Raw genomic sequence first — 27329 nt, 5'->3', positions numbered from 1 at the left:
AGTGGAGCCTTTGAGAGGTGATTAGGTTTATATTAGATCAAGTGGGTGGGGCCCTCATTATGGGATTAGTGCCTGAATCAGAAGAAGAAGATCCATCTCCCTCTCCAGGAGCATGCACTAAGGAAAGGCCATGTGAGGACCCAGAGAGAAGGTGGCTGTCTGCAAGCCAGGAAGTGACTTTGGCCAGGCACCAAATCTATCACATCTTGATCGTAAATTTCCCAGCCTCCAGAACTGTGAGAAATAAATGTCTGTTTTTTAAACCACCCGGTTTATGGTGTTTTGTTATAGCATACCAAGCAGACTAATATAGCAGAATACAAAATTCAATACAATCATAACTATATAATACAAATGTACAGAACAAAAAAACACATGGAAAAAAGGTTTAAAATGTTTATCCTAAGTGACACTTTTTTCAAGCTTTTCTATAGTTTCTAGGATGTTTGTAAAACAGGTCATTTGAGCACCAAGTGCTCATAGGCTAATGTTTTATGAGCATTTACTCCATGCCAGAATCCATTTCAGTTGGTCCTTACAACAATCCTATGGGGCAAGTACTATAAATTCCTCCACAGTTGACCCTCTGTATCCACGTGTTACACATCTGCGGATTCAGTCAACCTCAAATCAAAAATAATTGAAAAATATTTCAGAAAATTCCAAAAAGTAAAACTTGAATTTGCTGCACTGGCAACCATATACATAGCATTTACATTGTATTTACAACTCTTTACGTAGCATTACATTATATTTGGTATTATAAGTTATCTAGAGGTGATTTAAAGTACACTGGAGGGTGTGTGTACATTATATGCAATACTGTGCCATTTTATATAAGGAACTGGAGCATCAGCAGATTTTGGTATCCAAGGGGGTCCTGGAAATGATCCCCCCTGGATACTAAGGAATGACTGTACTTTACATAAGGAAAAAGTGAGGCCCAGAGAGGTTAAGTAATTTGTTAAAGATCATAGAGCTGGTACATGACAGAGTAGGTTCAAACTTCAGTCTGTCTGGCAATAAACTTTATGTTCTTCCTTGCCCTCACCCTAAATTTAGACTCCAAAAAATGTTATACTATTTCAAAATTGTAACCTCCACTTGTGTATTCCTATTTTGATACTGGGAAGATGGTAAGTCTACAGAGGTGGCTCAAAAGCCCAGGCTGCCCTAAGGGAGTAAATGCCTTACTTTTAAGACATGAATGAGTTCTTAGAAACCACTTAGTAACTTGTTTCATCCCAGGGGCCTCCTTCATCCCTTCCAGATTTTGCTTTCTGTTACCCTTCTCATTGGCTATCGCACTGAATCACAGAACCCCAAAGTTGGAAGGACCACAAAGACCGTCTACTCCAATTTCCCATGCGATGCTAGAGACCTTCTTTAACCTCCCCAGCAGGGGGTGCTCTAACTATTCCTTGAATACACCTATAAGAACAATCACTGCCCTCAGCACCGCGATCCCCGCATGACACACCTCTTGGCTGGGATCATGTTCTTACTCTGAGGAAATTTACCTCAGCCACATCATTTACAGAGAAAAATAGAACAAATATAGTGCTGTCCTTACTTTTCTCTCATGGAAAAGGAATTTTAATGTGCCGCGTTAAATTGATTGTCCAACAAATATATTCAAGATATATCAGTGCCTAACTATGGTAGAAAACATCATCAATACTCAACAAAGAAGCATTTTGCATCAGGCCCCGTTGACTCTGACTGAGGGCTTCTCCCTCAACCTGCTCCAGCTCCAGTCTTCACATCTCAGCAAACAGCACCTACATCCCTTGCATTGCTCAAGCCAAAAACCTAGGAGTTATTCTTGTTGCCTCCTTCTTCCTCACACCCGTAGCCAATCTGTCACCAAATCCTGTTGATTATACGTCCAAAATGTATTTCAATTTCATCTGCTTCTCTCTATTGCCACTACTCACATCCAAACAACTATCATACCTCATCTGGATACCTGATCTCCCCCACTTTCACAATACTCTCCCCAAAATACACACACACACACACACAAATACATTAACCCCCCAATACCCAAGGTGATCTTTTAGAAAAATATGCTAGATCATGTCACTTTCCTGCTTAAAAGCCGTAATGTGTTTTCCGTTGCCCTCAGAATATCATTAAAAATCTTCTCTCATGCTTCCATGGCCCTCCTACGACCTGGCCTCAGCTCACCTCTTGGTTCCATCTCACACTCTTCTCCAGCTCATTCATCATATTTCAGTCTCAACAGACAGCTTTCAATGCCTGCCTGCCCTGGGGCTTCCGTCACCTACCAGCCTGGAATACTCTCCCAGCATTGCTCATCCTCTTCCCTGATCCTGGTTTGATCAGTTCCTGTTCATCCTTCAAGCGTCAGCTTAACTGTTACTTCCTCAGAGAGGTCTTCCATTATTTCCCAGTCTATATCAGCTCTCTCTGGAGGCCAGGGATCTTTTCTTGCAAATAAAAAAATCCCAACTCTAATTGATTTAGTTAAATAAACAGTTTTTCGTAAATAAAATTTTTAAAGGAATTTGTTGACCTGCGGAACTTAAAAATCTAGAATTGGTCTTATTTCAGACAAAGTGGATCCAGCACTCAAATTTCAGAACTGGGTTTGACTCCATCTTTTCATTCAATCTTATATTCAACAAATATTTGTTAAGTATCTATTAGGTACCAGGCACTGTACCAGGTGCTGGAATGCATCAGTTTAAAAGAAAGATAAAAATCCTTGTGTTCATGGAGCTGTCTTTCTAGCAAAGGAAGATACACAAGAACAGTAAAGATAATAAATAAGTAAAGTATACCAAATAATAGAAAATGTACCTAATATGAAAATATATACATAAGGTAGATAGGTAAAGGGAGGAAACGGGGCTTGCCATTTTAAACAGGGTAGTAATGGTAAACCTCTAAGAGAAAGTGACTTTTGAGCATAGTTTTGAAGGAGGTGAGGGAATAAGCCATGTAAATATCTGAGTTGGAGGGTGTTCCAGGCTGAAGCAATGGCCAGTAAAAAGCATCCTACAAGAGTGTGTCTGCCATCCTGAGGCCCAGCGAGGAAGCAAGTGTGGCTGGAGTGGGTGAGAGAGGAGGGGAGAAGGTCACAGTAACAGGAATCTCATTCTGAGAGTCTCACCTGCCATTGGAGAGTTTTGAGTAAAGAAGTTAAAAATCAGACTTCTAAAAGATTCATTCCATGCTGAGTAAAGATTTCAGGTGAGAACACGAGTAGAAGCAGGGAAGCCAGTTAGACGGCTACTGCCATCATTCAAAGGAGAAGGATGGTGACTTGGACCATAGTCAAAACAGGGTAATGGTGAGAAGGGGTTGGATTCTGGACACATTTGACAGTTTGGATGTGGGGTGGGACAGATGGCCCAGGATAAAGATTTCATCTCCCAGCCTCCCCTGAAAGTAGGTGAGGTCACCTAATTCTAAATTTTGGCTCATGGGACATAAGCAGAAGGAGGTAGGCAACTTCCCAAAGGGCAGGGGTGCTCTCCGTTTTGCCTCTTACCTCTGCCTTGCTGGCTGACATTCAGCTGTAATGTTGGTAGCCACCTTGGATTCCGCCGGGTTGGATCATCCCAAGAAGGGCGATACCTTAGGGAGCCACTGAGTGACCCAAGGAGGAGCTGCTACATCAGCCCTGGTCTGCCAATGCATGGCTTGTTACATGAGAAAGAAAGACACTTGTGCAGTATTTAAGCCCTTTTCCTTTAGGTCTCTGCAGGAGACGTCAAATGTCCATCATACCTAACATAATGGCCATGTGTTCTTTATTCCACGAGTTCCAAAAGGACTTGCAATCTGAAAGTCTAGGTCAACCCAAGGAGATATTTTGATGGCAGAAGTTAAGCCTTTTAGAAGTTGCTAAAAGGAAGTCAGAAGTGTTAATATTTTACTTTTCATAATGAACTATTCAGTTCACAAAATACTTTAAACTGCATTATTTTATTTAATTCTTGAGACAGCACTGTGAGTTGAGTATCATTCTCCACTCTAGTGTGATCACCCATCGGATAGGGACTGTATTTTAATCACCTTTGTATCCACATCCCCCGTATCTTCAGTCCAGGGCCTGACATCCAAAGGTGTTTAGTAGATATGTGATTAATAAGTTAATTTACAAATGCTTGGATACATGAAAAATATGGTTCCCCTATTTTTCAAGATATTTTTTTAAAAAGATTCCAAGCTGTTAAGTGACTTGCTCCAGGTCACACAGTTCATAAGAGTTGAACACAGAGAGCTTTGCCTTCTGAGTTGACACTTTGCTCTAGATTTTACTCAAAGAGGGGAGGCAGGAGAAGGATGGAGAAAGGGGTAAGGAAGCAGAGAGAAAATAGAGAAAGAGAGAAGACAAGAGGTATTAAGCAGAGATCCTACCCCTTTGCTGGGATATGTCATCTGAAGGGAAGGAGACAAATGCACAAAGGGATTTCTTCATTTCCAGATCCTTGGGTGGAGCATCGAGATCCAGGAAAGGCCCATTAAAGCCCGGCTTCCCTCTGAGGCCAGCACACACCAGGGCAGGCCTTTGAGCCCCCAACCATCTGAACTCCAGAGCATCTGCCACTCACTTTCCCACTGGCAGATTCCCGACCCAGATACCCTCTTTGGGCAATGGATCCTTCTCTAAGTAAAGATCATTTAAGAAAACCAGACTAGCAAAGCATTAGCTGTTTGTGTTTGCCAAGAACAGAAATGAGTGTTTTTTCCCTTAAATCGTTCTAGTGTGAATTTTTTTTATTTTTTATTTATTTTTTTTTTTGCCGTCCGCGGGCCTCTCACTGTTGTGGCCTCTCCCGTTGCAGAGCACAGGCTCCGGACGCGCAGGCTCAGCGGCCATGGCTCACTGGCCCAGCCGCTCCGCGGCATGTGGGATGCCCCCGGACCGGGACACAAACCCCGCGTCGCCTGCATCGGCAGGTGGACTCTCAACCACTGCGCCACCAGGGAAGCCCCTCGTGTGATTTTAAAACTTCTGGCTTGCACAACCTGAAGGGGAATTATTAGACCTCAGATTTCGTGTTTAAATCATTCTACAGCTTTAGAGTCTATCTATCCTATTCACTGAACGGAGAGGATGTGGGCAAGGCCGTACGATCTCAGATTTAATATAGACCATACCAGTCTCAGGCGGCAACTGACAGCAAAGGGCCATGATAACCAGAAATGCAGATCTCTCCTCCCCGGGCAGGCAGCAGATGCCTGGTCCCCAGTGACATCCTCAGCTGCACCTCACAGGCAAGCTAGTGTCCATTTGAAGGAGCGACAGTTTTGAACACAGACCTACAGCAGACATTATGGTCAAAGCCAGACGCATTGTGTTCAGAGCACAGCCATGGCCAAGACCAACTGTCGCCTGAGGCAGTATAACATTTGTTAAGTACCTACCTTGTGTCATACCCTGGGCTAAGCCTTTCCACTTGCATTGTCTTTATTTCATTTTGTTTCACGTCATTTCATCCTCCCAACAGCCCTCCGAGGTAGGGATCCTTCCCCACCATTACAGATGATGCAACAGAGACCCAGTAAGGATGAGTACTTTTCAAATGCATCATGGCAGTAAAGGCAAAGCCAGAATTCCCTCCTGTTCACTTTCCACTCCTCCATTCACTGTTCATTCTGGCAAACATCATCTTTTCCATTCAGAGAATCCACCTAAGCTCTTAAGTTAGGACAAGCCGCGAGCAGACAAAATAAAAATAAAGATGAAATCCCTGCAGCGGGAGTATGAGGGTGGGCGTGTGTCTGTCTGTACTCTCCCGGGAAGCACGTCAGATGACAGTGCTGTCTTCCGGAGGCGTGGGCAGTCCAGGCCATGGGCCAGGATAGGAAGGTGTAGACCACGAGGGCAAGGGGGAAAAGGAGCCACTGCTCTGGGGCTAATGAGGTGTAACCACTGCACCCCAGGCATCAGAGCCTTCCAAGATCCCCAGCTCCTTTTATGCCAGATCCAGACTAAGGCTGAAAAATCCTCGTGGTCATAGTATATTTTCAAAGGCTTAGTTGGATCAGTAAGAAGAATGCCCTGGAATCTTCACTAATGCAGGGAGGTCTGTTTCCAAGACATGGAGCTTAGATGCCAAGAATCTTACCAAATATCATCTGGGCTGCTTAGCAGAGGAAAATCACAGGTGTGATTTTCAAGGTGTCAGTGGCTGTGACGGAAATGGGCCTCAGTGAGCATGAAATTAAATCAAATAAAAGCATGGAAAACCTTGAAAAATCCCTTCCTGCCTTAAATGAAAACCACAAAAAAATGTATATGAATAATTTCTTGATGTCCAATTTTTTCTTTGTACGTAAATCCTTTCAAAGGCTTAGAAGAGCTACAAACAGCATATGGCCTCCCAAACACGCCCTCCCGTGTAAACAATTAACACAATATCTGTACTTTTAAAATTATTTTTACTACCACTTGTAAACAATGATTTTTTAAAAGAGGGCCTTGGTTTTCTTATAAATGTGATAGAATATGATCTGTGGCATGGAGACAAACATACATAAAACACATTATGGAAAATCTTCACACACGTTGACTTCTCAACTGAGTATAAACAAAAAGATGGTAATATGATATTTTTGTTGATGCTGACTAGTAGTAGGTCTATGTGATTACGTTATGCAGGGTTCTGAGATGGGTGAAGAAATTCTTATCCCAAGGAATGTCCTAGTCTGCAGTAGGATACCAACCATGGGTAAAAATAGATAGAGATCTGCTTAGTTTAATTCTGCAAACATTTGGTGAACACATATCAACTATACATGTACCAGGAACTGTACCAGTGTGGAAAAAGTCAAAGCTGAGCAAGTCAAATTCCCATCTCCCCCAGAGCTCACAATCAGACAAGGGAAATGAAATTGCAGACATCTAATTTACGTTGCCTATTTTCTCAAATCTCTGAAATCAGGATGCATCTTACAGTTGACAGCATGTCAAAATGTAATTGGCAGTGTTTTTTCATTTTTTTAAATTAATTAATTATTATTAGTTTTTTTTTAGTTGCATCAAGTCTTAGGTGCGGCACACAGGATCTTCATTAATGCACACAGAGTTTTCATTGTGACACGTGGGCTCTTCACTGTGGCGCAGGCTGCTCTCTAGTTGTGGCATGAGGGTGCTTTTTCATTCTTAATGGCATATAAAATAAGGGAATAACTTACTATCCATTATAATGAAGTTAAGATTTGATGAAATATGGTCATTACTGTATAAATCAGAACATAGTACTAAAATAAAGAGATCCAAAATTCCTTTTCAAATGTAAGTGTACCACCCCTCCCTAAGAGTATTTGTAGTTAAAGAATTTAAGACCTAATGGGTAAATAAAAGTAAATAAGGTGGGAATTATTACACAAAAGCACTTGTAAAACTTTTTTGTTCACCATAATAAAACAATGAAATTCACTGTTATTTTACTAATTAATAACAATGTCTATTACACAATTCATTTCCATTTACTTTACTTCCTTGAAATTTTTTGGGGTCCCCCTCTTTTGGTCACAATAAGACAGTTGTAAATTGTTTTATATACCTGTAGATAATATGCACACTAAGAGCAGTTTTATTTTCTAGAAATTGGTCTTTCACCCAAATATTCAACTTTGTCTTCAACTTTCAGCATGGCTGAAAGTTATTATCCAGTCCATGGGCCATTGATTTCTCAGAAATGAAGAGCAATGCAGGTGCTTATGATGAAAAACAAACAACAAACAAAACTTTTGAGGGAACGTTTTTTCAATATTCTCTGCTTAGTATATCTGATAAGTATTTCTCAATCAACAAACCTTCCCACTAGGAATTTTCTCCTCCTCACATCCTCCATACACCCCATGCTTCAGCCACAACTGGTTACTGCAAATCCCTAGATGTGCCTGTACTGTTCGTGCCTCCTTGTCTTTGCTCCTGCTTTTTCCTTTTGCCTGGGATGCGCTCTCCCTGTCTCTATACTTGGAAAACTCATGCTCAGCTTTCAAAACCCAGGTCTAACACCACTGTATTAGCTTGGGCTTCCCCAGGAAAAAAGGGTGTGGGACCAGGGCTTGAAGAGGGTCATTTATCTGAGTCCCAAAGATTATGAAGGAGGACTGGAAAGAGTTTAACAGTGAAGAAGACCAAGTCAATAGAAGAGTAAGTTATTGCTTTGTTCCTTTTTGTAAGCAATTGGGGCTCCATCCTACAGGGATCATTTGAGGATCTGCACAGGATGCACTTCAGAATTATTACCCATGGGATAGAAGAGAGGGGCATTTACTCATCAAATCCTGCTCCCCATGGGTCATTATTTGCCTTATGGGATGTTAACATCCTTGCTTTCCCAGATTGTGCATGTGTCAGAGAAGTCCTGGTACAGAAAATGAGAGATGAGTAGTGCTATCAGATTATACCTGTGTGATGCTGGTTGCCATGGCAACAGCTGGAGTAAAAGATGGGCTAAGAGGATGGGGCCATGCAGAAGATGTCTCTCTTTCCTAACTTGCACAGAATTAGCCTTGCCCCATCAGAACTCCACGGTGCCAGGCACAGACCTCTGCCTCATGGCATTTGTCTTCTTGCTTTCTGATAAACAGTTTCTATATTAGGTATGAACTTCTTAGCAGTGCTGGCAAGATTTTGTTCAGTAGCTACTGAATCTAGCAGAGTAATCAGCATACACCATATAGACTAAGGCCCCTCTCAGTGGAGTCAAAACACCCATTTTATTTTTAAAATTTTTTTCTCTTGGGTATTCTTTCTTCTAGTTTTATTGAAATGTAATTCACGTACAGCACCTTTTAAGGTGTATAGCATCATGATTTGACTTATACACATCATAAAATTACCACGGTAAGTTTAGTGAACATCCATCATCTCATAGAGATATAAAATTAGAGAAAATACATAAAATCTTTTCCTTGTGATGAGAACTCACAGGATTTACTCTCTTAACTTTCATATATAACATACGGCAGTGTTAATTATATTTATCATGGTGTCCATTACATCCCTAGTACTTATTTATCTTATAACTGCAAGTTTATACCTTTTCACTACTTTACCCAGTTCCCCCCTCCCCGCTCCCCACCCTCTCCCTGCCTCTGGTAACCACAAATCTGATCTCTTCTTCTATGAGTTTAAAACACACATTTTATTTTGTGTGTATGTGTGTTCCAATAAAGCTTTATTTACAAAAAAAGGCAGCAGGTCAGGTTTGGCCCACAGGACATAGTTTGCTAATTCCTGGTATAATCCACAGGTCGGGTACATTTTTTAATGCAAAACAGAGATACCTGTGTTAATGAAAGCTTCCCCCTTGTATCTGTATAACATTTCAGAAAAAATGAAGCTATTTCATATATAATGACTCAAAGTTTAATCCTCATACCAACCCTTTGCAGTCGGTAGGTCTTATTATCCACATTTTATTTTATTATTTTTTAATGAATGTATTTAATGTAAAATTTATTTTTTTAACATCTTTATTGGAGTATAATTGCTTTACAATGTTGTGTTAGTTTCTGCTGTATAACAAAGTGAATCGGCTATACGTATACATATATCCCCATATCCCCTCCCTCTTGCATCTCTCTCCCTCCCACCCTCCCTATCCCACCCCTCTAGATGATCACAAAGCACTGATCTGATCTCGCTGTGTTATGTGGCTGCTTCCCACTAGCTATCTATTTTACATTTGGTAATGTATATATGTCAATGCTACTCCCTCACTTCATCCCAGCTTACACTTCCCCCTCCCCGTGTCCTCAAGTCCATTCTCTATGTCTGCGTCTTTATTCCTGTCTTGCCCTTAGGTCCATCAGAACCATTTTTTTCTTTTAGGTTCCATATACATGTGTTAGCATATGGTATTTGTTTTTCTCTTTCTGACTTACTTCACTCTGTATGACAGACTCTAGGTCCACCCACCTCACTATAAAAAATTCAATTTTGTTTCTTTTTATGGCTGAGCAATATTCCATTGTATATATGTGCCACATCTTCTTTATCCATTCATCTGTCCATGGACACTTAGGTTGCTTCCATGTCCTGGCTATTGTAAATAGAGCTGCAATAAACACTGTGGTACATGTCTCTTTTTGAATTATGGTTTTCTCAGGGTGTATGCCCAATAATGGGATTGCTGGGTCATGTGATAGTTCTATTTTTAGATTTTTTTAGGGAACCTCCATACTTAAAACACACATTTTAAATTAATGGGAAATTTTATGGCAGTCTATTTCTCAAGCAGTTGATATAGCTGTTCAAAAGAGACATTATAATGTAGTGTGAAAAAAGGAGAAATAAGTCAGGTGGATTGAAAACCAAGTCAGCAGAGACAAAAAGGTGATCATACATAATCCTGGAAAAAAGGAATTATTTTGACCAAAGTATCCATTATATTTGATGGGATTTTTTTCTTAAGAAATCTGACATATGTTGTATGTTTCTTAAGAAATATTAAATATATTATCAACCACTCAGTATGCAATCTTAAGTAAATTTCATTGAATTCATACTGCTAAAATCTGTCTTTAATCTCTCTAGATCCCTGCAATAACTCCCAGATTCACTAAGCGTGAGAACTAATGTCCTTATAATGACCCCTAAAGCTCTACAAAATGCGGTCCTATCACAAGTCTGGCTTCTTCTCCAAATGCTCTCCTCTTTGCTCACTTTCCTTCACACTGGCCTCCACTAGGTACACTCCCACCTGGAGTCTTTTGCACTGGCTGCTTCTCCCACCTGAACCCTTTCTGCTGACATCAGATGGGCAACTCCCTCAGCTTTGCAAGACTGCTCAAATGCCACCTTTCCAATAGCACCTACCCTGAGCCCCCTCTTTAATCCTGCAGGCCTCCACCACTCTGAACTCTTGGGCCCCTTATCCTGTTTTACTTTTTTTCTTTTTCCTTAGCACTCAAACACTTCTAACAAATATACAATTAATTAATATATGTTCATTGTTTATTTTCTTTTCCCCTCTGCTAGGATGCGAGTTCCACCAAGGTAGGGGACTTTGTCTTTATTATTCATTGGCATATCCCAAGCATTCAGAACAGTGTCAGGAACATAATAGGTGCTCAATAAACACTTACTGGATTGAACTGAATACCTTGGAGCTCTGGAGATAATATGCTTCCTAATATAGAGGACATGTCATTGATGCAATTCTCCAAACATTGACTGAGCACCCACTAAGTGCTAGGCATGGATAACCTATACATGGTCCCCATCCTCAAAAAAGGCCCCAGGCTAGTGTGGACATGGGCAGGGTCACAATTATATGCTGGAGTGATGGCACCCTGACACAGCATGCACTATAGCTTTAGGCTCGTGGAAGAGGGGGCGGTTTGTATGTGGCTGGTCAGGAAGATGTTAAGTGAGGAGATAACACTAAAGCTGACTTTTCACATGGAAATGGAGCTACCAAGATGATGAAGTGAAGGACACTGGACTGGATTTTGTGCACAAGGATTCTATCACATGTGAGTTATAGAAATGAGAGTCAGCACAGGTGTTGATCTTAAAGAGTCCTTTAGGATCAATACACAGTGAACTATTTCCCTCAATTTAATTATTTAATTTCTGCCTCCCCTTGGTTCTGCCCGAAAGTATAGACTCTAAATAAATAGTCAGGCAGTAGAACTTCATGTGTCTCTCCCTCAGTAATGGAAAGGGACTTTGGGAATCTATTTAGGTTTATAATTTTCCCCTTGTCTATTGGGTTGTGTATTTTTGGTCAGGATCATAATTCAATTGCCATATATATTTCTCATTTAAAATATTCATTGATTATGTGTTTATAAAGTAAGTTTTTTTTTGTTTTCAATTAAAACAAAACTCTGGCCTTATTCTTTCCACTTGATTCGCTCATCCATTCAACAATTATTAAGTGCATACTGTGTACCAGGCATTGTGCTAGATGTCATGGGTAAGATGAAGAACAGAAGCATTTTCCCTGCCCTTAAGAAGTCTTTAATAGCAGGACAAGCATATGTGAAAACAAAAACACTGAAGCATTACATTTTGTATGAGAGAAGGATTTAGGACAACAGTCACAAACCGCAGGTCAGATAGAGCCCACATAAGTGTTTGTTTGGTTCAACAGCATTTTTAAAAAACTTGAATTGGTTTTCACAAATTAATCTTGATTTCTGGCTGGTCTTAAAAGAAAAATCGGATTTGGCAACTCTGAGCCAGAGTTTCAAAAGGGCAAAAGAAGACCAGAGTTCAGTCAGGACCAGCCCTTTCAAAGGGAGGGAAGGAGGGAGAGATGGAGGGAGGGAGAGGGGAGGGATGGAGAGAGGTAGAGTGCCCTTGAGAATGTGGATGGGCTGGGAATGGGGGAAGAGATGCAGATTTGAAGTAGAAGGCTGGGCTTCCCTGGTGGCGCAGCGGTTGAGAGTCCGCCTACCGATGCAGGGGACACGGGTTCGTACCTCGGTTCGGGGTCCGCGGAGCAGCTGGGCCCGTGAGCCATGGCCGCTGAGCCTGCGCGTCCAGAGCCTGTTGCTCCGCAACGGGAGAGGCCGCAGCAGTGAAAGGCCTGCATACCGCAAAAAAAAAAAAAAAAAAAAAAAAGTAGAGGGCATATTTTGTTTGTGGTCCAGAGAACTATATATAAACGCATGCACACTCCGACATTCCCATCCCCCTGTTTTGCCCATAACAATGTTCAATAAATGTCTGTGAGATGAATAAGAGCAGGATCAAAGAATTTTAGCCCAGAAGAGATTATTTCATAGGTCATTTTACAAATGAAGAAGCAGGAGACTGGAGAGGCTGAATAATTTGCCTGATAACAATGTTAACATGAGCCTGTAGCGGTTCACAGATTGTATCCAAGGCTTGGGGGAACAGAGGGGACGCGCAACATGAAACTGTACAGTGGGCATCAGCTGTCTTACCTACCCAGCACCCATTCCTCCTCTCTCTGGAAATGGTACCCTTATTTTGTTTGGGGAGCCACCATTCCTCTTATTCCATGTGGTGCTGGTGGAACTGAGTCCACCTGGCTTCTGGGATGGCATGAAACCCAAGCCTGGCCAGCCCCGCTCATCCTCCTGGAGCTATTGAGAAAGAGGAATGATCCTTCCACTGGGGGCTGCTGAGAAGAAAAGATGCAATTCTGAATGATGCTATTAGTACCCAACCTGAGATAGCATGATGTAATGAAAAGATGATAAGCTACATTTCCTTGGGTAAATTGCTTAACGAGTCTGAACCTTAGTTACCACATCTGTAAATGGAAATAACAATTCCTTGTCTCAAAGGGCTGTAAGGAAATAATGTATGCAAAATGCATGGCACATAGTAGGAGCTCATTAATGTTGGCATCTTTTCTTCTCCTTCCGAATAACGTCAGATGAATGTAACATTACTGTAATTAAAATGTAAGAAGTGCATTGGCAGACTTTCCTTACAACATATTGAGAACAGCTTTTTCAGTAGCTACCTTATGTGATTTCAGGGAATTGGGGAGGGAAAATAAAATAAAATGCAGCTTGCTTTCCTGGAACAATTCAATTCATATCCAATGCTTGCCAAGTGTAGCCTATAATTCTATGTCTGCATTCATCTGTTATCTCACCTCTATTTAGATAAAGTGGTTTTCCTCCCCACTAACTGGCCATTTTATTTTTAAAATGGGAACTCTTTTGAATCTCTGGCAATCATTTAGCTGACAGTTTGGATCATAATGTAATAACAACATTAGTGAGCAGTTGTATGACACTTCCCACTTTTAAAGCACGTTACAAATCTGAGCTAATTAGAATGAATATTAACATGCCGGCTTTTATGGAATAATACTGCCATTATACTTTGCTTTTTCAATAAAAATACAGTGATCTTTTTTCACCAGAAATGGAGAAAAGGGAAATGAGCTCTCCAAAGGATTCAAACACAATGTAGCTGAGATATGAGACAGACAATTAATTGACTGAATGTTCCTCTAACAGCATTCAGGAGGATTTACAGGTATGCCACCTCCTGCTAATTCTACTTTAGGATCAAATAGAGTGTATTAATGGGGGACAGAAAATCTGAAACCCAAGACAGTTTTCCAGCCTTCAGAATACACTTTCTACTCATTTCTAGACCTAAGCACCTCAAAGAAATCAGAGATGCCTGACTGTGATTTATTCTTAAACCAAATGTGAAAATATCTCACATAGTATTGCAAAATACCCTATTCTTTCTGTTGTAAATGAAAATATAACAGAGTAAGTGTAGAGTGAGAAAGACTCGAGTTGGAATCCCAGCTCTGGTACTCAGCTATGTAACTCTATCTGAATCTTGGTTTCCTCACCTCTAAAATGAAAGGGATAGTTCTTTGATTATGTGCTCAAGTCCACTAATCCTTTATTTTGCAATGTCTAATTTACCATTAATCCCACCCAGTGTATTGTTTGTCTCAGGCATTGTAATTTTCATCTCTGGAAGTTCAGTTTCATTATTTTTATATTTTTCACATCTCTACTTAACTTTTTTAACATGCAGACATATAGAATACAGTTATAACAACTATTTTAATGCCTTAGTGTGCTAATTCTAATAACTGTGACAGTATTGGGTGGGTTTCAATTGATTTTTTTCTCTGATTATGGGTCATATTTTCCTACTTCTTTGCATGCCTCATAATTGGATGCCAGACATTTTGAAATTTATTGGGTGCTGGGTATTTCTGTATTTAAAAAAAATTTATTGAAGTATAGTTGATTTACAATGTCGTGTTAGTTTCAGGTGTACAACACAGTGACATATACATATACTTATACATATGTATATATAATCTTTTTCAGATTCTTTTCCCTTACAGGTTATTACAAAATATTGAGTATAGTTCCCTGTGTTATACAGTAGATCTTTGTTGGTTATCTATTTGATATATAGTAGTGTGTATATGTTAATCCCAAACTCCTGATTTATCTCTCCCACCACCCTTTCTCCTTTGGTAGCCATAAGTTTGTTTTCTATGTCTTTGAGTCTTTTTCTGTTTTGTAAATAAGTTTGTATCCTTTTCTTCTTTTTTTTAGATTCTAAATATAAGCAATATCATACGATATTTTTCTTTCTCTGTCTGGCTTACCTATTTTTGTATTCTTATAAGTACTTTTGAGCTTTTTGGTGAGGGAGGGGAAATGTAGTTAAGTTTACCTGGAAACAGTTTGAGCCCTTCAGATCTTGTCTTTAAGCTCTGTGTGAGGATCAGACACTATTTCTTCTAATCTTTTTCCATTGGTTTTTTCTCCAAGTTAGGGACAGGGTCTTCTATTTCATAGTCCCCAGAGTCTAGAGCATTACTCTCAAATTTTAACTGATGAATATCATCCTCAAAAATGTGGTATAGGAGAGTATTTATTCTGGGATAAGTGCCCACGACCGCCCGTGATCCCACAGCAGCCTGTAACTCCTCCATCATAGAACTTATTACATCATCTTGAAATTGCATGTTTGATAGATTTTATGAGAGCAGAGACTGAGTGCATCTCGTTCAATGTCATTTCCCTAGTACTGAGTACAGTAGGAATACAAATATTTGTGAATTCTGAACTCTGAATTCTTCAGAAAATGGGTGAGAAAATAGGTCTTTAAACAAGTCACAGAGTTGCAGACCTCTAGAACAAGGAATTATAAATAGTAGACCAGGCCTCAGGAGTCCACCCGACTGTGGGGTTATAGCTGTATCCTTGCAGGTGGGGTTGGGCTAGACCCTTATGGAGCCTGTTTCACATAAAGCCAGCAAACCAAGAGCATAGTGTGGGGTATGTTTGGAGAGGCTTCACACTAGTCCTTCTGTTTAGGGAGGCCTTTATATCAAAGGCCTTGGGACATATCTGAATTCTGTGCAGGACTTCCTTTCCTTCCTTCCACATATATTTTAATGCCTACTGATGCCTGGCACTGGGCCAGAAAGCCTTCAGTTCTGTGTTGCAGGAGATGCTCTTCACACAGTATTCTGTGTCATGGTCTAGAAGGCATTTGATATCATGTGTATCCAAACAGTACTACCAGGCTTCCCATCTTGCCTGCTATGTAAAGATCAATGAAAAGCATCTATCTTCTTTTGACTATCTGGTTATATCCATCTATCTAAACTTGCTGTGAATTACATCCAACAGATATCTTAGAATGCCTACTCTGTTACAGGCATGCCAGTTACCACTGGGACTGGTCATTGGAAAAGCCCTTTGGCAACAGGAAAAGCACCCTCAGGGTGACCTAAGGATGGAGAATTATTCAGTTTCTGAGCACTGGATCTCCCTCTTTACAAAACTTTCTCTCCATCTTCTGCCATCACATTCATAGTACAGCTCATCTTATGGCTTGAGCACAAAGGTGAGATGGGACAAACTCACAACAGTGCGGGAAGTGAACTCATTCCATTAGCTGATTGGTTCATTCATCAGTTCAATATTTATTGCACACCTTATGTGTGTCAGACACCATGTTGAATGTTGGTAGTATATGAACTAGTGCAAAGACTAGCAGATACAGTCTTTGTCCTTAATGAATTCACCATGCAACGGTGGAAGCAAGTGAATGAACAGCTACAACAATGTGAGTGATAGATGGTAAGGTAGAAGAATACATAGGCCAATATCTAATTTCTTGAGGAGCCATAAATTCTCTGAGAGAAATGGTGTTTGTCTTTCATAGTTCCTAACAACATGATCTGTAGAGGGTGAGTACTCATAAAGAGTCAAAAGGCCTAGATTCTGGTCCCAGTTCTGTCTTTGACTAGCTGTCTATCCTTTATGTTAGTCAGTTCAGCTTTCTGAGCCTCAGTTTCCTCATCTGTAATGTGTGACGGACACTAGTCCTGCTTACCTCAGTGGGTTATTGTGAAGATCAATGGTCATGAGAGTGATTTTTAAATTAATTGTAAAGATGTCTGTGAAATAAAATATGCAATCGTAAGTTACATTCTTAAATGTTCTTTTGAATTTTAAAACAGATGTTGTTCAACACTTCAGTAAGTGCTGAATAATCTTTCTCTTAAAAGAAAAAAAGGAAAGGAAGGAAGAAGGAAAGAAAGAAAGAAAGGAAGGAAGGAAGGAGGAAAGAAAGAAAGAAAGAAAACCAGCAGGTAAGGGTCACTGTTGCCACCTTCACAGTTCAAAGTAGGTCTGACTTGATCTTTTCAGCACACTAGATATTTACTATTATCCCCGTTTTACAAATTAGAGAAGTGAGGCGCCAAAGAATTTATGCAAGAGCACGGTCTCTTCAAAACCCAAGCCTGGGTTACTTGCCAAGGTCTTTACAAGTCAACAAAAGTCAAAAGGACCAAGCCACGCGGTTCCGCAGCATCTTTTTCACTGAAAGCGCCGCTTCACTGAAAGCCCCGCTGAGCATGGGAAGGGCTGGCCGAGGCTTCGACTCCGCCCCGTGACGCATAGGACCCCGCCTTCAGGCCCTCCACCTCTCGCGGGATATCTCGAGAAGACGGCCGGGCTCAGGTTCCATCATGGCGGCTGAAGAGGCGGATGTGGATATCGAAGGGGACGTGGTGCCAGCGGCGGCACAGTCTGGGTGAGGCGTAGAGACTGGGTCTTGCAGAGACGAGGAGGGGCGCAGATGTGAGGAGGGTATCCTAGAAAGGCCGCGGTTCCGGCAGGGACCGGGGGAGCGGAAGGCCATCCGCTGGGCCAGGGTCTCCTAGCGGCGAGGGAGACGCCTCGCCCATCCCGCTTGCGGGCTCCTCCTGAGCCCAGGGTGCGGGTACCGGAGGCTAGTGACCGACGGCCCTTTAACCTTTTACCGGCATGCCGTGAGGGCGCCGGCCGCGCCTAGCACGTTGTCCACTCTTCAGCAATTAGATTCCTTCTTCCATTACTGCCACCGCCCAACCATAACTAGAACAAGGGCGGCCCCTGGACAGTACCCGAGCTTAGGAGTCTTGTTCCATCGCTTGCAGGCCGTGTGACCTTGGGCGTGTCGTTTTATCCCTACCGGCCACCGGTTACCTTTTCCATGTAGGGATAGTTAAGAAAAACTTCCCGAGAAGCAGCGTGACTTGAAGGAAAGGGGCTGGACTTCAGAGTTGGACAGCTCTGGGTTGACCCTGCCAGTTACTAGCAGTGTGACCTTGGGCCTCAGCTCATGTGTTAGCTGACAATCATGTTATGTACCTCATACGGTTATTGTGAAGATAAAATGAAATAATTATGGGATGTGCTCTAGCACAAGGTAGGGGCTCTGTAAATGTTGTGTTCTTTACCATCCCGTCAGGGATAGTATTTTGAGGACCCAGTGAGGGGGTCATAATTTATTTACCAGTTCCTGCAGAGCAGGCCAGTGTGATTTTAAACAGCATCCTCCAGCTTGAGACATCTAGCTGTTTGACTCCTCGCTTGCAGAGAGAGAAGTTGATACATGCCATTTTAAAAATGTGCTTTCAGAATCTTCTTTTAGTAATGGAAGAGGCCTAGACTGGTCAGGAATCAGAAGACCTCAATTCTAAACTCAGCCATCTATGTTGCTTGTAACTATGGACAACTTCATTAGCAGTCTCTAGGTTGAACCATGTAAAACTGCCAATCTTAGACCATTTTTGACCTATAAAATAGCAATTTCACATGGTCCAACCTGATAATAGCGCCTCTGTAAATTGTGGAGAAGAGTACTAACCCTGCTCATGAGGCACCAAGATAGTGGGTTTAAAGTTCATTTAGTCATTCTCTCTCAAATCTTCAGGCGAAGCAGCCTGAGTCTGTACAAACGAATGGGAAGCCTTTAATAACAATCATTGTTCACATTTGCGTAGATCAAGATAATCTTGATCAAGTGCTGTTACATGCATGATTTGATTTACTTTTCACAATAAGTGTGTGAAATAAATGGGAGGGATTCTTATCTGCAGTCCAGAGAGAAGTGAGCTGGCCTTGGAAACACTAAAGATCATCTGAGAGCGTTGGCTTTACCCGATCATCTGAGAGCATTGGCTTTACCCCTTTCCATGGGTTCTTCTTTATTTTTCTGATCGTGTTTTATTTCTCTTTTTCCTTTTTCTTTCCTTTCTCATTATTCTGCTGAGCCTTAAGTCTGCTGGTGGCACCTGTAATCATATTAGTCTCAGGCAACCAATAACAGATTACTGGTTCCTGATGGTCAGAGCCATTGCCTTACACAATTCCACAGAGCATCATTAACATTATATTCTGGTGAAAGTTGCTCCTTGGTGTTGGGGGCTCTGATCATATGGCATTTGGTGTGAGCGAACACTTAGTTGCCCCTCTGAATTGTGTAGTTACAGCTGATTATAACATCTGTGGAACCCTTGAGGATTAAGTGAAAACACTTTTAAGTCCTTGCTAAGTGCTGGTTACCAAAGTTAGAAGATGACGTTGAAATGTTTTGGTTTCCCTTCTTTGTCATCCTCCATTTCTTCTGCTTATTCTTTAAATCATAATGTTCCAAGGGATTTTTGTCGTAAGACTTCTCACTAACCACACAGTCCCATCTCTCAAGACTTAAATTTCTGTTAAGTTGGACCATATGAAATTTTCCCAACGTTCCACCATTTTTGACTTACAAAAACAACAGTTTCTTAAGTTCCACCCAATACATGCTGATGTTTCCCAAATCTCTTTCCTGAGCTTCACATCCATTTATCCAATTCTCTGAATCTTTTTGCCCTTGGACTTGCCACAAGCACCTCAGCTTCACTTTATAGAAACTTTCCTTACCCAACCTGCCTCTCCAAGTTCCCCAGTTCGATGAGTGGCACCATCCACCTAGTCATGCAAGGCACAGACCTAGATTTTATCCCTTTTCCTTACCTCTCTCCTTCTGTCAGAGTCTGTTGATTCTGAGTATCCTCTCAAATGTGATCACTTCTTCCTGTTCACACTGTTTGTTCTTTAGGTCTGAATTACTGTCACCTCTCTCTAGTATCTATATAATCACTCCGTCTTAACCACTTCTTGTCTCTTTGACCCCCTTCTAGTCTTTTCTGAAGTTAGAGCAGTCTTTTCTTACATCCAGATCTTATCATGTTATTCCCTTCAGTCCTCAATTAGCTTTATGATAAAATCTTTATTCCTTAACTCCTTGAGACCTGTGTGATCCATGCCCCACCTATCTTGTTCATTCAGTCATTCAGCGAATATTGATTATCTTTTATATGCCAAGCCCTGGGTATATAGCAGTCATCCAAACTAAGTACTTGCTCTCATGGAGCTAACATTCTTATTGGATGAGACAGACAATAAACCTTATATATATGCCAGATGGAGAGAAACCTGTAGATAGGTTTTTGCAGTCTAAGAGGTACAAATTCTTTACACTAGACTGAGAAAAGTCAGTAACTAGGAAACTTTATAACCTCAAAACGTACAGAAGCAAATATTAAATTTAATTATATCACAGATTGGGCCTCCTCAAACTTAACTGTTCAGGCTTTTTCCATATGAAGTGAACAGGGTGACTTTAGAAACTTCTAATTAGTGAAAAGAGTGAGAATTCAAGTTTAATCCCCCATGAACATAGAAAAGCCCCCAAGTAACCCAAGTTAATTTTTTTTTATGTGAGTTGTTACTAAAGCATCACATTTCTTATCTCTTCACTCTACTGTCCTCCTTTGAGTATTTTCTTTTGGTTCTTCTATCTGTTCTGGCTTTTTCTTCATTTTGAGGGTGGTACTGTTGATGGGTGGCTTCTATGCTTCAGATATAACTAAAAGAATTAATTGTAAAGTTGAATTCCTGTATACACATGCATATTCATCAAAAGAAATCTGAAGTGTTGGTTCATAGCCACAGAATATGTTGTAGTTGCTGTTTGGAGGTATTTTTTCCCTCATGAAGTTGTTTATTGGGAGAAGGAGAAGTCTGATATTTAGCAATTGAAATAGGGTGGCTTAAAGCCACTATATATTTCACAGGCCAAAGGTAGAGCAGGCATCTGCAATGTTAAATCTGTTAAGGGGGGAAAGGAACTAAATATTTGCTTAACATCTGAAACCTCCCAGTCACTGTGCTCTGTAAATTATGTTAATTAACTGGTATAATCTCACTTTCATACCCATTTTCTTAATTATTACAGAAGTGATGAAAATACAGCATCTGTTTTACAAGACCACTATCTTGACTCATCGTGGAGAACTGAGAATGGTCTTATTGTAAGTATTTTATGGGAATATCAGGTGCATTAAGCCATTACTCAGTACCCAGAGTACCTCTTTTTCTTTTTTTTAAACTTGGTGCTAGTTCTCAGCAGTCACAGAGGTAATATATTGAAACCTTTCTCCTTAAAAATAGAAGGAATTTATTCTTTCTTCTTTTGACTTTGAAAAAATGGCCTTTTAGGAATCAACTTAGGAGCCAGTTAGATTTAGGTATGAATCATTGCTCTACCACTTAACCAGATTTGTGAACCTTAGTTTCTTCATCTGAAAAATCGGGATCATTGCATGCTTCGTTTCTTCATTTAACAGTTATTTATCAAGTACATACTATGTGCCAGACACTAGGCCAAGTTTGGGGGATACACCTGTAATCAAGACAGACATGGTCCTGCTCTCAAGGAGCTTATATTCTAAAGGGAAGTCAGGTGGTAAACAAGTAGGCTAATTATAGATCGTGAAGGACATAAGCAAGATGCTGACTGAGAGTTACAGGGTGGGGAATCTACTTTAGATAAAGTTGGTGAGGGAAACTGAGGAGGTGACATTTAAGTTGAAAACAATAGATATGTGAAGAATTGATGAAAAATATTCTAGGCAGAAAGAATAGCAGCACAAAGGCTCTGGTTGAAACCCAGTGTCTAGAATATAGTGGGAAAGGGGAGGGGATGACAGCTGTGACAAGGTTGGAAAGGCAAATGAGGGGAATCAAAGAGACTAGTTAGGAAACATTTGTAGGAATCTAAGCACGATTTGGTGGTGGCTTGGCCTAAGGTTGTGGTAGAAGTTGACAGATTTGAATTATGTTTTGGAGGTAGAACTGCTTGGTAAATTGGGTGCGGGGATTGAGGAAAAAGGAAAGAATCCAGGATGATTCCTGGGTTTCTAGCTGGAATAGCTTGGTGACTAGTAGTACTGTTTACAAAATTGGGAAGGCAGGGGGAGAAGCAGGTGAATGTATGTTATGGTGAGTTTTATTTTGAATATGTTAAGTTTAAGAAACCTATTAGAGGGGCTTCCCTGGTGGCACAGTGGTTAAGAATCCGCCTGCCAATGCAGGGGACACGGGTTCGAGCCCCGGTCTGGGAAGATCCCACATGCTGCGGAGCAACTAAGCCCATGCACCCAAACTACTGAGCCTGCACTCTAGAGCCCACGAGCCACAACTGCTGAGCCCACATGCCACAATCACTGAAGCCCATGAGCCTAGAGCCTGTGTTCTGCAACAAGAGAAGCCACTCAGTGAGAAGCCCACACACCGCAATGAAGACCCAACACAGCCAAAAATAAAAAAATTAAATAAATTTATTTTTTTAAAAAAGAAGCCTATTAGAAATCCAAGTGGAAATTTTGAGTGAGCGGTTAGTTATAACAGTATAAAGAGAGCTTGGAGAAGAGACCTGGCCTGAAAATATTTAAGTTTTGAGAGTTAAAAAAGAGTATGATTATTTAAGGAGAGGTTGTGGCTTAAGGGAAATAAAGAATTGTGGTGAGTTTTGGGAATAGGTGAAGTATCTAGCAAAATGCCTAATACGTAAAAGTTCCTCATACAGGATAGCCATCATTACTTTATCATGGGTAGGAGCCTGAGCCTTGGAATCCAAGGCTCAAGTCTCTTCTCTCCTGCTTGAAATGTCAGTGAATGCCTTTATGGATGCATCTGTGAAGAAGTAATGCCTATCTCATAGCATTATTGTGGGCATCAAAGATATGTCTGTGTGCTCAGTAAATGGTAGCTTTATTATTTGTAATCATTGTATTGTGTATTTTTATTTAACAAAACAGAAGATAATTTCAAAAAGCAGTAAATAAAGAAATTTATTCTTCCTTTTTTTAATAGCCTTGGACTCTGGATAGCACCATCAGTGAAGAGAACAGAGCTGTCATTGAGAAAATGTTGTTGGAAGAAGAGTATCCTTTAATGATTATGAGGAAAGTAAAGATTTCAGGGTTAAAAATCCATAAATGCAAAACTTACAGAAGAGACCACTGTTGCTAGATAGTATATAACTGCTAGTATATAATGTGTTACCTGCCTATTCTGTTTTACCACTAAGTCTGAGATCTGACTCACTATTTTTGAGTTTCTGTTGTCAACCAACTCTTTATACTATCTTAATATTGAGTAGAAATTATAGAGTGTTTCATGTTTTAACTTTTTTTGGCCACGCCACGCAGCATGTGGGATCTTAGTTCCCTGACCAGGGATCGAACCTGTGCCCCCTGCAGCGGAAGCATGGAGTCCTAACCCCTGGACCGCCAGGGAATTCCCTGTAGAGTGTTTTAAATCAGCTAGAATCTTTAGTCGAAGTCCAAATCATTCAGTCTAAACCTCCATTTTCAGTTATATGAGACGTGAATTTGTCCAAGGACATAGAATTAAAATATGTAAAAGTTCTCACTTCTTACTCTACCGATTTACAGGTGTTAATGGGAGCAATCCAAGTAAAAAGCATAAAACTATAGAATGAAGATTTTTTGCACCAGAAGTTGTAGGTCCTTATTCACAGTTCAGCCACTGGCTTCTTGTCCTTATTTCTTTCATCTATTTGTGACATTTGCAACTTAACTTTTTTAGGACTCCATTTTTTATATGTAAAATGAAAGGATTGAACAAAAAGATTTCTGATTAATAAAGGTTATTAATACTACTCTAATAGTAGTGAGTGGTTTATTTTCAACTCACCTGTGTTTCATGGATTTTTATCTCCTCTTTAAGCCAGAATATCCTTTTTATTACCATTTATTGCTACATTGTTTTCGGGGTGTCTTTGTACCTTTAATTATCATAGGTTAGCCCTTTCTAGGCTTTCTTACTCTCTAACTCTCCCCAAACATTACAGTTATAGCCCAGATCATTGCTTTTCAGTAGAAAAATAGTGCAAGTCACATATCATTTACAGTTTCTAGTAGCCACATAATTGTAATAACATTTTATTTAACCCAGTATATTTAAAATATTGTTTCAACATTTAATCACTATATAAACATTATTGAGATGTTTTGCATTCTTTGTTTTATACTCTTTGAAATACAGTGTGTATTTTATACTTACAGTACATCTCAGTTTGTACTAACCACATTTCACGTACTCAGTAGCTACGCATGTGGCTATTGGCTAATACGTTGAACAGTGCCATTCTAGATTAATGAATATTTAAGTAGTCACTCGTTCATTTCCAGATTTGGAAACAAAATAATGAGAATAAAAGCTATGTGAGCTCTTGGAGGACAGGGTTAATGTTTTCTCTCTTTGTCCTCAGCACCTGGTACCTAGCATAGTGCCTCATGTACACAATACATGTACACAAAATACAATATTTGTTAAGTGAAGAATATCTCAGACTAATCTAAAGTATTGCAGTATAGGCTAGGTTTAAAAAGTCTGAGAGGGAGACTCTCTGGTAAATTTGACCCAAGCGTTTGTTATTTTTATTAGGATAGAGAGCAACCCTAAAGTCTTCTCTGTTACTTTCAGAAATATGAAAGCAAATACTCCTAAATTACCCTGGACAACCAATCAGATTCATCTGTTACATTCTCCATGTGTTTTAGGAAAAAAGCTTTAAATAAAACATTGAGGATATATCTTCTCTTAGCCACTAAATAAGGAAGAGAAACTAACTTTTATGTAGCACACATTTTGTGCAGGTACTGTGTCATGTGTGACTTCACATGTAATATTTAATCCATATAACAACCCTGTGAGGTATAAACATTTTTGTCATAATTTTTGCAGACCTGGTTTAGCTAGAATTCAAGTGTGACTTTCACAAGTATGTGAGTGCCTGCTTTAAGTTGCATAAAAATTACAGGACTTTATTATTTTTTTAAAAGTTCCTTAATAATTACACAGGTATTATTTATCCAAAAAGTCACTTCCAGGAAAATTCTGGCTTGATCAAAAGGAAGATGATAAAAAATACATGAAGAGGTAAAATCAATTTATAATACTTTCAAAAGTCTGAATTGTATTTTTAAAAACTTCTTCACAAGCTTCCTTATTTTCTTTTTTCATGTGGTGCAGTCTGCAGAAACCAGCAAAAATCATGTATGTACTTATGTTTTATATTTTAAAATCTTTTTGATTAGTTAAAAGTTATGGAAAAATTAAGCAAAAAGTTATAGCTGACCTGTAGAAAAGCCCTCTTGACCTTGGGTTATACAAAAATATAAAGTCAAAATTTCTTGTACAGATGTTGGAATGTCACAAGATAATTTTATTATTGTTATTTATTTGTCGGAATTTTTTTAGGGCCCTACAAAAAGGTGGTTTTCTAGGGATTTGTGGGGAACATTTTTATAAAGCTGCCCTTTAATATGTTAGGAATTGACTTGATTCCTGTTGCCCTGTCAGTTAGTTTTCAGTCGTTTCAAACAAAAATTTAAATTGAATTTGTGGCTTTCAAAAATTATCTAGAGAAATTAAGCATTAACTGTTTTATAAACACCCTTTCCCTACAATTGAAGAAAGTTTGATGTTATTTAGTGTTTCTAAACTTCCATGTTTATAATCCCTTACAGGGTAGATTTCCAATTACCAACAGTTTGAGCCCTGAGCAGACTTTGGCTTTTGCATTTTGCTGAACAAACAACAGAAACCAAATAAAGTCAATGAAAAGATTAATGGTTTGCTTGAATTAAATTAATGAGTTTTATCACTTTTTAATTTCTTAATGTCCTGCATTTCAAAAGCAATAAATGTAATGTCATAGTATTTTTACCTGTTTTCTGGCTTGATATTTACATAGATTTACATAGAAGAATAAGAGAGATGATATTTCTGGAGCCAATTTAAACTCTGACATGCCAGTTGACAAGCCAATTTAAACTCTGGATTTGGAAATATATTAACATCTGCTGCTTTGTGTCCAGTCTGAGGAAGCCTATTTGTTATCACATTGACTTCCTTTGATGTCTTTTAGTATTATCTTCACTCAGACCCAAGGATTATGTTTTTGGGGGCTCCTATCATCCTGAGCTAGAGAAGTATACAAGACAGGGCAAATCTGTTCCCCCAGGTGGAGACTGCAGCCTTCTTCTTCTCTTTTTAATTCTTAGACTCAAAGTATTAAATTTAGCCCATGGCTATGTATAACCTTTGACTGCATAAATATGGAATGTTCCATTTCAGAAATTTTTTTTGCAACTCCTCTTTTTCCCCTCAGGGTACACTCTCCTACAAAACCAGCCAGTTACTCAGTAAAGTGGACGATAGAAGAAAAAGAGCTGTTTGAACAAGGGCTGGTAAATAGAGCAATTTTTAATTTATAGTAAAGTAATTCTAGAAGCAAATATTGATAGAATTATAAGGTTAGATTAATTTATAGAGACTGGAAATTTCTTTCTAATTACAGTGATCATAGTTTTTCTGTAGTTAGAGTGATGTTTGTAGTATAATATAGGTGAATTCCTTTTAACTCATACCTAAGTAAATAAAATATTAAAATAGATTTGGATCATTATTGATTTTCACCCCTTTTTTGTATTAATAAAATCCAAGAAATTGTACTATATCTGCATACGTGACACCAACTACCTGGATTAAAAGGCAAAATTATTTGGTTACCTGATCTTTTCTCTAGGGAAAAAACATGTATATTTGGAACCGTCTGGGTGATCAGCTGAGTTTTTTTTTTAATTCAGATATTTGACATTGTGCACACAGTCTAAATATTTTAGTGGGTGTAATTAAAGACCAGAAACATTATTTTTGCATGAGTGTTTCACTGAGATCTATTTAAACGTCCACAAGTTGCATAATGGAAAAATATGTACATAAGTTTCTGATTATGAGAAAACTCCGTAATATAATGAAGCTTAGCAAAACATGCAGGAATTTTTTTTAACTGTCAATAGTAGATTATATCTTTTTCTTACATGTTACCCAGTATTGTACTAATTAATTTTGAAATTATATATATTTATATATTATATATATAGAATATTTATGTAATATGTAGGATTCATGAATGCAAATTGAAACATCATTGTTAATATTTCTGCAGATGACGGGAAATAAAATGTGTTTGTATTTTTGTAGTTAACATCACCATGACATCTATGTTCTGTGATGTTTTATATAAATACATAAACTATTTTGAGGGTTTTATCTCCTGAGATTTTTCTCCTGTACTGTTGATGTTTTTTATATTGGTATTTTAGTCTGTTGCATGATTATCATTTATATAATCTAATTAACTAGTCATT

At 39.4% G+C, this 27329-nt stretch overlaps 1 protein-coding gene across 2 annotated transcripts in view; it reads left to right on the top strand.

The window, feature by feature from the left end:
* The first annotated feature begins 17437 nt into the window (after nt 1–17437).
* Nucleotides 17438–27329, top strand: part of MYSM1 (Myb like, SWIRM and MPN domains 1) — a 41242-nt gene continuing 31350 nt past the window's right edge. The window contains exons 1-6 of one of the 2 annotated variants that reach the window (XM_060022785.1): nt 17438–17527; nt 21041–21116; nt 22960–23030; nt 24976–25053; nt 25147–25170; nt 26288–26366. In XM_060022785.1, coding sequence (XP_059878768.1) covers nt 17463–17527; nt 21041–21116; nt 22960–23030; nt 24976–25053; nt 25147–25170; nt 26288–26366 — 393 coding nt within the window. In that variant the 5' untranslated portion in view covers nt 17438–17462. Of the gene's footprint in view, nt 17528–21040; nt 21117–22959; nt 23031–24975; nt 25054–25146; nt 25171–25643; nt 26367–27329 lie in introns of those variants that run through there. The other variant, XM_060022796.1, reaches the window with a different exon arrangement.

This window comes from Delphinus delphis, chromosome 1 (assembly GCF_949987515.2).
Source record: "Delphinus delphis chromosome 1, mDelDel1.2, whole genome shotgun sequence".
Taxonomy (NCBI): Eukaryota; Metazoa; Chordata; class Mammalia; order Artiodactyla; family Delphinidae; genus Delphinus; species Delphinus delphis.
The sequence above is the reverse complement of the archived record's forward strand: the minus strand, read 5'-3'. Positions and strand labels throughout refer to the sequence as shown.